This window comes from Arachis stenosperma, chromosome 3 (assembly GCF_014773155.1).
Source record: "Arachis stenosperma cultivar V10309 chromosome 3, arast.V10309.gnm1.PFL2, whole genome shotgun sequence".
Taxonomy (NCBI): Eukaryota; Viridiplantae; Streptophyta; class Magnoliopsida; order Fabales; family Fabaceae; genus Arachis; species Arachis stenosperma.
Window position 1 is genome coordinate 146,272,664 of NC_080379.1, and position 11,673 is coordinate 146,284,336.

An 11,673-nucleotide genomic window follows, 5' to 3' on the forward strand; every position below is an offset into this window, starting at 1 on the left:
AATGGTAGTTGATTGTGCGAGCTTTTTTATCTGGTAACTAGCGTAGTTGTCAAAATCGGGCCAGATCAGATGGTGCGACCGGATCGGACCGGACCGGTTCGACCGAATCGGACCGGACCGGTTCGACCGGATCGGACCGGTTCGACTGGACCGAACCGGTTCGAACCAAATCGGACCGAACAGGTTTGATCGGGCAAAATCAGTTCGACCGGGCCGGACCGGTTCAACTGGTTAAAAGGTGAATCGGCCGTCTAACCGGTTCGGTTGGTTGGTTGGACCGCACATGGACACGAACACCAAACAAGTAACAACCCATAGGATATAAATATATTGGTATATTGGTATATTGGTATATTGATATTGATTGTGTTATTATTTATTTTTCTTGTTCAATTTAATTTTATTCTTATAATTTAATAATTTGATTTAATTATGACCGGTTCAACTGGATAAACCAGTGACCCGGTCATTTGACACGGTTGATGACCGGTTCGATTCTGATAACTATGGTAATTAGCGTTTAGTTTTATGGTTGATTTTTTATTTCTTATGTATTTAATTACTTATTTATATTTATATGACCAATTTATAATTATTAATCAGAGTACATAATTTCTGGTGTGAATGTAGCAGAGCTTCCTGTTGTAGCGGATGGTGAATTTATCATGGAATAGAATTCAGTTCTAGGGAGGCAGTGATTAAGGCGATGAAAGATTATACAATCCGTCAAGGCGTGGATTATTGGGTGTACGAGTCGGAGCCAACAACATTCTATGCTAAATGTACACAGTACTGTGCTGGTTGTGACTGGCTGATCAGGGTGAGTAAAATGTCCAAAAAGTACTGCTGGGAGATAAGGAGGTACAATGGTAGTCACACGTGTACTCAAGCAACCATTTTTCAAGATCATTCCAAATTGGGTTCCGACACAATTGCAGAAGCAATTAAGCCGTTGGTAGAAGTTGACCCATCTATAAAGGTAAAATCAGTTATTACAGAGGTACAGTCGAAGTTTGATTACACTGTAAGTTATCGCAAAGCCTGGTTAGCAACGCAGAAGACAGTGGAGTCAATTTTCTGTGGGTGGGAAGCTTTGTATGAAGCTTTGCCCATATGGTTTAAGGCCATGTGTCATAAAGAGCCATCAGCGGTCGTTCACTTTGAAACAATGCCTGCGTACCAGGGTGATGACTTGGTTCTTGACATCCGTGTCTTACATCGAGTCTTCTGGAGTTATTACCCTTGTATTAGAGCATTCTGACATTGCAAGTCAATAGTGCAGGTAGACGGAACTCATTTGTATGAAAAATATAAAGGTTGTCTGTTGGTGGCAGTTTCTCAGGACGGCAACAACAATATTGTGTCCATTGCATTTGCGATAGTGGAGGGAGAGACATCTGACGCGTGGCACTTTTTTCTCAGTAACTTGCGACAGCATGTGGTGACGCATGACGGTGTGGGCTTATATCCAACAGACATGAGTCCATCAACTCATCTATTGTTCGGAGTAACGGAGCCTGGTCTCCTCCTAGGGCTTTCCACATGTTTTGTATCAGGCATATAGAATTAAACTTCCTGAGAAAGTTCAAGGCTCCGTACTTGCAGAAGCTTATCGTCAACATAGGTAAATTTGAATAAAATAAATTTGTTATTGTCTAATATTATGTTATAATGCATGATTTTATTACAGAACTTTTTGCACTTCTTTGCAACCCTTTTAAAAGCAGATAGAGTATATCTATTAGTGCTTCGGCGTGGAGGATCATTCCTGAGGTCATAGCCTTTTCCCTTTTCACTTGTGGCCGTACCTATCGGAATAGAACAAGCTCTAATAAAATGTATTTCTCAAATAAATATAGCTGATACATTGAATTCACGTAAGTAAATTATTTTACCTGCACTAGGCGCTGGATCGTCGCCGTGGGAGTCATAATCATTTGTATCATCCACATTCTCTTCCTCATCCTCATCCTCATCTTCATCCTCATCATCGTCATCATCATCATCCTCATCCTCATCTAGACGATCTACTAGGTAATCATCAGCCTCATCAGCAGCTGCCTTATTACTCTCTTGAATTTGACTCATCGGAATACGCCGTGGGTTCCTGCTCTGTATGATACCTACGATGGCAGCATCACTCCTACTCGAATCAATAGAATGTCGACCGCCAGAATGTGATGAGGATGTATGGTGTCGAGCTCTCGAGTCTAACGACATCCTACCTGAAGCAATACCACTCGGATGTTGCGGAGCCATGAATCCAAGTAACTGGCTAAATGAGGCTTGTTCTCCTGAGTCAAAATGTGGAACACCCCAATACTGTTGATGTAATGGAACTAATGGAGAAAAGTAATCCACGGGCTGAGTCTGAGGAATATATGACTGAGGTGCCTCTTGTGTTTCTGGCTGAGAAACTGGGGGTGGTGGTGGGGGCGGTGATGGAGGCGGCGGTTCTGTTTGCTGTTGTTGGTTCTCTTGATGATCCGCTGGGTGGCCCTCTTGATTCTCTTGAATTGCGAGATCGGTCAGTTGCAAGTGGGCACCATATGTCCCCCGATACCATTGCATGTAAATATCCAAGGGATTATGTAATGGAACCAGTGGATCAGTAAGAATGTGACTATACCGATTCGTCCATTGCATGACCCAGAATGAATGCACATCGGACCAATCTTCATTCTTAGGTCCAGTCAAGACCTCGCCATGTGCATCACCTAGGTCCCGCGCTTGATGAGGCACACCCTGACTCAAACCAAACTGTCTCCTCAACCTATCAGACGCATGCCACTCAATGCATTCAAAAGAGATCAGCGGCACGGTTGCACTCCAAATAATCGAGTGGTGGCGAATGTCAGTCGGAATCACACCCGCCTCAATGCGATCAACTGCATAGGCCTCCCAAACAAACTGAACACATTGAAGGTAACAGAGTATTACACACCAGATAATAATACGGCTAATCAAAAATATAAAAACAACTGAATATCCCATACTTGTCCTTCCTGCAGATCGTCCAATAACCTCCTATAGTGAGCCAGAGAATGATATCTGTAAGGCCATTCATCACGGTCCCAATTACGCCATCTGACATCAAACAGCTCGTTATAAAAAAATTTATGATAAAACTCTCAATTAAAAGGTGATGCACTTATTCAAAGCAGATGATGCTTGAACTTACCTATTAGCAAGTGGAAAGACTCGAGGATTGCCTGGTATAGGTGAGAGAAACGGTAAACGAATCTGTTCTGAGAGTTACCCAAAACTATAGGTCGATCTAGGATGAGATCTTCTGTAAGGGTCGAAGATGCTGTGTCTGATTTGTTGGACTTGATGGTGGTGTTGATTCCTTCGTCCCCGGAGGGTGGGAGTACTTACAAGGGACTCCAATGCTTAAGTTAGCAAGGGTATTAAGCAGGTATTGAGTAGAATCAGAGTATGAGTTATACCTGGGTGCTCCAGTGTATTTATAATGGTGGGGAGTGACCTTTCCAGAGATAAGATAGTTATCTTTATCTTATCTTATCTTTGAGTGAGGTCTTCTTAAGGGAACCGCCTTTATCTCTACGGGCTTGGGCTACCCTTGGATTCGAGATGTGTTCCTCTGTTTGGGCCCTTTATTGGGCTTTCCTGTGACTTGGCCGAGCTCTTTGAGAAGAGGTCGGGTCGTCTTGACCTGAAGAGATCGGTCGCTTTGTCTGTAGAACATCCTAGGTCGGAGAGCTCGACCCAGGGTATGAACAGTGCCCCTGCTCGAGCTCGGTCTTTATTTGGAGGTAGAGTCTTAGTTTTTAGGACTTCGAATCTTCTCGGGTGAAGCCGAACTCGAGCATTTTGTCAACTTTATCTTTGTAGAGTTCCTTTTTGAATGCGGAACATTTTTGCTTCTTCTGAGAGCGCGCGCTTTTGTATTAGCGTCCTAGCCTTGGAATGTGCGAGGGTTTTAATGCCCTCATTAATTGGTTTTAATGCCCCATTTCTCTTGGTTTCCTTTATTCAAATTTTGTATCCAAGAGACGGTTTTCTTTTCCTTGTAACTTCCCTTCTTTTTCGCCGTTTCCTGTCCTGCATTTCTCGTTTTCTCTCTTGTGACGCTTTGGCATTCGCTTGGTGCTTCCGCTTCGTGGTCGATTCTCCGCTGCTCTTTTTCAAAGCTTTCTTCCTTCTTCTAGGTTGGCTTTTGTTTTCTCTTCACTATTTATTTCTGCTGCTTTCTTTTGATGTATGTTGGGAAGCTTGAATTTTTTCCTTGTTTCTGTACTTGGTTTATTGCTGTGACGCCTGTTTTCTGGTCTTCTTTTGTCCTTATGTATGCTTTGGGTGATTTTTCTGGTTTTGGCTTCTCTTCAGGGCTTCGTGTGTTGTCATTGATTTCCATACTGCTGTTTTGAAAAAGGTTGCTCCTTTGATAACTTGTTTGCTCCATTGATGATTTTGTTTTTGTTGATAACTTTTCTTTGATAGTGATGATGGTTTTTGATGACTTTCCTTTGACTTTCGCCTTTTTCTCCTCGGGACGTTGTTTGTTTGGGAGAGAGTTTTATCTTTGTAGCTTTTTCTGAGACTTTACTCTGTCATTGCCTCCAAAGGATGCCCCTGGACCTCATTATGCGTCTTGGGGTTTTCCTTTTACTGTTTGTGTGCTTGAGGTCGCGTTGTCTGAGTTACTTCCATATTGCCCAAATTTGTTTTTGGATTAGTAACCCGTTTCCTTTTGTTTGTAGGATTAGTTGGCCATGTCGTCTCGCAAAAATATTGTCGAGGCGTCCTCTAAGGTTCCTGAGGGGATGTCCGACTGGTTGGACTCCCTTGTGTTGCTATGTGTATCTCTAGCTAATGCGGAGTTCTGTGCGGAGCTTAGAAAACACCATCGGATATGTAGTAGTGAGAATCAAGAACGCAACTATGAGCTGGTGGCACCCGATTCTGATGACAGGGTCTGCTTTCCTGTTCCAACCCAGGGGGAGCGTCCTTTCTTTTATGCATATGATTTCTTTTTTAGCCAGATGGATATTACCCTTCCTTTTACTTCCTTTGAGACCGACCTGTTGTGGTCTTGTAATGTGGCCCCATCTCACCTTCATCCAAATTCTTGGGATTTTATTAAAATTTTTCAGCTGGTTTGCCATGAATTCGGTGTTAAGCCTTCTTTAACCCTTTTTTCTGTATCTGTTTCCGTTGACCAAGCCTGGAACTACCAAAAAGAAAGCTTCTTGGATTTCTTTTAGGTCGGCCCAGGGACATAAGGTCTTCTCCATGTATGATGAGTCTTTCTGCGATTTTAAGAATTACTTTTTCAAGATCCGAGCTATTGAAGGAGCTCGTCCTTTCTTCCTGGATGAGAATGGCGAGCCTCATTTTCCTTTAGAGTGGCAGAGGAATGTAGTTGTGTCTAGGTATATGGTGCGCGAAATTGTGAACGATACTTTTTCACAACTCTCATAATCCCCGGTAATGGCTCCAAGAACGTTGGTGGCTCAATACCATGGCATTACACAACTTCGCACAACTAACCAGCAAGTGCACTGGGTCGTCCAAGTAATAAACCTTACGTGAGTAAGGGTCGATCCCACGGAGATTGTTAGCATTGAAGCAAGCTATGGTCATCTTGTAAATCTTAGTCAGGCAAACTCAGATGTATATGGTGATGGACGAAAATAACATAAAAGATAAGGATAGAGATACTTATGTAATTCATTGGTGTAAGAGCTTCAGACAAGTGTATGAAGATGCCTTCCCTTCCGTCTCTCTGCTTTCCTAATGCCTTCATCCAATCCTTCTTACTCCTTTCCATGGCAAGCTCGTGTAAGGTTTCACTGTTGTCAGCAGCTACCTCCCATCCGCGCAGTGAAAGCTAATGCACGCACTCTGTCACAGTGCTGCCAATCACCGGTTTGGTTCCCTCCCCTACCGGAATAGAATAACTCTTTTGCGTCTGTCACTAACGCCCAGTAGGTTACAGGTTTGAAGCACGTCACAGTCATTCAATCATTGAATCCTACTCAGAATACCACAGACAAGGTTAGACCTTCCGGATTCTCTTGAATGCTGCCATCAGTTCTTGCCTATACCACGAAGACTCTGATCTCATGGAATGGTTGGCTCGTTTGTCAGGCGAGCACTCGGTTGTCAGGCGATCAACCATGCATCGTGCAATCAGGAATCCAAGAGACATTCACTAAGCCTCAGATGCTTGTAGAACAAGAATGGTTGTCAGTCACCTTGTTCATGGGTGAGAATGATGATGGGCGTCAATCATCACCTTCATCATGTTGAAGAACAAGTGATATCTTGGTAAAAGAACAAGCGGAATTGAATAGAAGAACTATAGTAATTGCATTAATACTCGAGGTACAGCAGAGCTCCACACCTTAATCTATGGTGTGTAGAAACTCCACCGTTGAAAATACATAAGAACAAGGTCTAGGCATGGCCGTGAGGCCAGCCTCCCCAAAGTGATCAAAGGATCAAAAATAATCCAAAGATTGTAAATACAATAGTAAAAGGTCCTACTTATAGAAAACTAGTAGCCTAAGGTGTACAGAAATGAGTAAATGACATAAAAATCCTCTTTCGGGCCCACTTGGTGTGTGCTTGGGCTGAGCAATGAAGCAAATTTCGTGTAGAGACTCTTCTTGGAGTTAAACGCCAGCTTTGGTGCCAGTTTGGGCGTTTAACTCCCATTTGGGTGCCAGTTCCAGCGTTTAACGCTGGGATTTCTTGAGGTGACTTTGAACACCGGTTTGGGCCATCAAATCTTGGGCAAAGTATGGACTATCATATATTGCTGGAAAGCCCAGGATGTCTACTTTCCAACGCCGTTGAGAGCGCGCCAATTGGGCTTCTGTAGCTCCATAAAATCCACTTCGAGTGCAGGGAGGTCAGAATCCAACAGCATCTGCAGTCCTTTTGAGTCTCTGGATCAGATTTTTGCTCAGGTCCCTCAATTTCAGCCAAAAAATACCTGAAATCACAGAAAAACACACAAACTCATAGTAAAGTCCAGAAAAGTGAAATTTAATTAAAAACTAATAAAAATATACTAAAAACTAACTAGATCATACTAAAAATATACTAAAAACACTGCCAAAAAGCATACAAATTATCCGCTCATCACAACACCAAACTTAAATTGTTGCTTGTCCCCAAGCAACTGAAAATCAAATAGGATAAAAAGAAGAGAATATGCAATGAACTCCAAAAACATCTGTGAAGATCAGTATTAATTAGATGAGCGGGGCTTTTAACTTTTTGCCTCTGAACAGTTTTGGCATCTCAATCTATCCTTTGAAACTCAGAATGGTTGGCTTCTTTAGGAACTTAGAATCCAGATAGTGTTAATGATTCTCCTAGTAAAGTATGATGATTCTTGAACATAGCTATTTATTGAGTCTTGGCTGTGGCCCAAAGCACTCTGTCTTTCCAGTATTACCACCGGATACATACATGCCACAGACACATAATTGGGTGAACCTTTTCAGATTGTGACTTAGCTTTGCTAAAGTCCCCAATTAGAGATGTCCAGGGTTCTTAAGCACACTCTTATTTGCCTTGGATCATAACTCTTATTATTTTTTTTCGTTTTCTTTTTTTCTCTTTTTTTTTCGGTTTTTTTTTTTTTTTTGAATAGCAATGCTTTTTCTTGCTTCAAGAATCATTTTATTGATTTTTCAGATCCTCAATAACATGTCTCCTTTTTCATCATTCTTTCAAGAGCCAACATTCATGCACCACAAATTCAAGATACATATGCACTGTTTAATCATACATTCAGAGAACAAAAATATTGCCACCACATCAAAATAATTAAACTATTATAAAATTCAAAATTCATGCAATTCTTCCTTTTTCAATTAAGCACATTTTTATTCAAGAAAGGTGATGGATTCATAGGACATTCATAACTTTAAGGCATAGACACTAAGACACTAATGATCATAAGACACAAGCATGGATAACATAAAGCACTAAAATTCGAAAAACAAAGGAATAAAGAACAAGAAAATCAAGGAATGGGTCCACCTCAGTGATGGCGGCTCTTCCTTGCTTTTGAAGGTCCTATGGAGTGCTTGAGCTCCTCAATGTCTCTTCCTTGCCTTTGTTGCTCCTCTCTCATGATTCTTTGTTCTTCTCTAATTTCATGGAGGAGAATGGAGTGTTCTTGGTGCTCCACCCTTAGTTGTCCCATATTGGAACTCAACTCTCCTAGGGAGGTGTTTAGTTGCCCCCAATAGTCTTGTGGAGGAAAATTCATCCCTTGAGGAATCTCAGGGATCTCATGATGAGTGGGATCTCTTGTGTACTCCATCCTTTTCTTAGTGATGGGCTTGTCCTCATCAATGGTGATGTCTCCCTCTATGTCAACTCCCACTGAATAACAGAGGTGACAAATGAGGTGAGGAAAGGCTAACCTTGCCAAGGTAGAGGTCTTGTCCGCCACCCTATAGAGTTCTTGGGCTATAACCTCATGAACCTCTATTTCTTCTCCAATCATGATGCTATGGATCATGATAGCCCGGTCTATGGTAACTTCGGACCGGTTGCTAGTGGGAATGATTGAGCGTTGTATGAACTCTAACCATCCTCTAGCCACGGGTTTGAGGTCATGCCTTCTCAATTGGACCGGCTTTCCTCTTGAATCTTGCTTCCATTGTGCGCCCTCTTCACATATGACTGTGAGGACTTGGTCCAACCTTTGATCAAAGTTGACCCTTCTAGTGTAAGGATGCTCATCTCCTTGCATCATAGGCAAGTTGAACGCCACCCTCACACTTTCCGGACTAAAATCCAAGTATTTCCCCCGAACCATAGTAAGATAATTCTTTGGATCCGGGTTCACACTTTGGTCATGGTTCTTGGTGATCCATGCATTGGCATAGAACTCTTGAACCATCAAGATTCCGACTTGTTGAATGGGGTTGGTAAGTACTTCCCAACCTCTTCTTCGGATCTCATGGCGGATCTCCGGATATTCACCCTTTTTGAGTGAAAAGGGGACTTCGGGGATCACCTTCTTCAAGGCCACAACTTCATAGAAGTGGTCTTGATGCACCCTTGAGAGGAATCTATCCATCTCCCATGACTCGGAGGTGGAAGCCTTTGCCTTCCCTTTCCTCTTTCTAGAGGTTTCTCCGGCCTTGGATGCCATAAATGGTTATGGAAAGACGAAAAAGCAACGCTTTCACCACACCAAACTTAAAATGTTTGCTCGTCCTCGAGCAAAAGAAGAAAGAAGAGAGTAGAAGAAGAAGAAATGAGGAAGAGGGAGATGGTGGTGTATTCGGCCAAGGAGGGGGAGAAGTGGTGTTTAGGTAGTGGGAAAATGAAGGGGTAAAGAGGGGTTTATATAGGAAAGAGGGGGATGAGGGTTCGGCCATTTGAGGGTGGGTTTGGGAGGGAAAGTGGTTTGAATTTGAAGGGTGAGGTTGGTGGGGTTTTATGAAGGATGGATGTGAGTGGTGAAGAGAAAGATGGGATTTGATAGGTGAGGGGTTTTTTTTGGGGAAGAGGTGTTGAGGTGATTGGTGAATGGGGGAAGAAGAGAGAGAGTGATGGTAGGGTCCTGTGGGGTCCACAGATCCTGTAGTGTCAAGGAAAAGGCATCCTTGCACCAAATGGCATCAAAATCCACGTTTTGAGCCTTTTCTGGCGTTAAACGCCGAGCTGGTGCCCATTCCTGGCGTTTAACGCCAGGTTTTTGCCCTTTACTGGCGTTTAACGCCAGTCTGGTGCCCCTTTCTGGCGTTAAACGCCCAGAAGGGTGCCAGACTGGGCGTTAAACGCCCAACTGCTAGGCTGACTGGCGTTTGAACGCCAGCAGCATCTTCCTCCAGGGTGTGCTGTTTTCTTCCTGTTTTCATTTGTTTTTGCTTTTTTCATTGTTTTTGTGACTTCTTATGATCATCAACCTACAAAAAAGATAAAATAACAAAAGAAAATAATTAATTATAAAACATTGGGTTGCCTCCCAACAAGCGCTTCTTTACTGTCATTAGCTTGACAGAGGACTCTCATGGAGCCTCAGAGATGCTCAGAACCGTGTTGGAACTTCCCAACACCAAACTTAGAGTTTGATTGTGGCCTCCCAACACCAAACTTAGAGTCTGACTGTGGGGGCTCTGTTTGGCTCTGTTTTGAGAGAAGCTCTTTATGCTTCTTCTCCATGATGACAGAGGGATATCCTTGGGCCTTAAACACCAAGGATTCTTCATTCACTTGAATGATTAACTCTCCTCTATCAACATCAATCACAGCCTTTGCTGTGGCTAGGAAGGGTCTGCCAAGGATGATTGATTCATCCATGCACTTCCCAGTCTTTAGGACTATGAAATCAGTAGGAATGTAATGGTCTTCAACCTTAACCAGAACATCCTCTACAAGTCCATAGGCTTGTTTTCTTGAGTTGTCTGCCATCTCTAGTGAGATTTTTGCAGCTTGCACCTCAAAGATCCCTAATTTCTCTATTACAGAGAGGGGCATGAGGTTTATACTTGACCCCAAGTCACACAAGGCCTTCTTGAAGGTCATGGTGCCTATGGTACAAGGTATAGAAAACTTCCCAGGATCCTGCCTCTTTTGAGGCAATTGCTGCCTAGACAAGTTATCCAGTTCTTTGGTGAGCAAAGGGGGTTCATCCTCGCAAGTCTCATTTCCAAATAACTTGTCATTCAGCTTCATGATTGCTCCAAGGTATTTAGCAACTTGCTCCTCAGTGACATACTCCTCCTCTTCAGAGGAAGAATACTCATCAGAGCTCATGAAAGGCAGTAGTAAGTCCAAGGGAATCTCTATGGTCTCAGTTTGAGCCTTAGATTCCCAAGGTTCCTCATTGGGGAACTCATTGGAGGCCAGTGGACGTCCAGTGAGTCCTTCCTCAGTGGCGTTCACTGCCTCTTCTTCCTCCCAGAATTCGGCCATATTTATGGCTTTGCACTCTCCTTTTGGATTTTCTTCAGTGTTACTAGGGAGAGTGCTTAGGGGAAGTTCAGTAATTTTCTTGCTCAGCTGACCCACTTGTCCTTCCAAATTCCTAATGGAGGATCTAGTTTCAGTCATGAAACTTTGAGTGGTTTTGATTAGATCAGAGACCATGGTTGCTAAGTCAGAGGTATTCTGCTTAGAGCTCTCTGTCTGTTGCTGAGAAGATGATGGAAAAGGTTTACCATTGTTAAACCTGTTTCTTCCACCATTATTATTGAAACCTTGTTGAGGTCTCTCTTGATTCTTCCATGAGAGATTTGGGTGATTTCTCCATGAAGAATTATAGGTGTTACCATAGGGTTCTCCCAGGTAATTTACCTCTTCCACTGAAGGGTTCTCAGGATCATAAGCTTTTTCCTCAGATGAAGCATCCTTAGTACTGTTTGGTGCATTTTGCATTCCAGACAGACTTTGAGAAATCAGATTGACTTGTTGAGTCAATATTTTATTCTGAGCCAAAATGGCATTCAGAGTGTCAATTTTAAGAACTCCTTTCTTCTGACTAGTCCCATTGTTCACAGGATTTCTTTCAGAAGTGTACATGAATTGGTTATTTGCAACCATTTCAATCAGTTCTTGAGCCTCAGTAGGCGTCTTCTTCAGATGAAGAGATCCTCCAGCAGAGCTATCCAAAGACATCTTGGATAGTTCAGAGAGACCATCATAAAAAATACCTATGATGCTCCATTCAGA

General features: G+C 42.8%; 1 protein-coding gene across 1 annotated transcript; it reads left to right on the forward strand.

Moving 5' to 3' along the window:
* Positions 1-706: 706 nt before the first annotated feature.
* LOC130966841 (uncharacterized) lies at positions 707-1,564 on the forward strand. The gene is made up of 2 exons (XM_057891663.1): positions 707-1,244; positions 1,335-1,564. Exons 1-2 carry the CDS (start codon positions 707-709, stop codon positions 1,562-1,564), a joined length of 768 nt encoding a protein of 255 aa, XP_057747646.1.
* Positions 1,565-11,673: the final 10,109 nt, after the last annotated feature.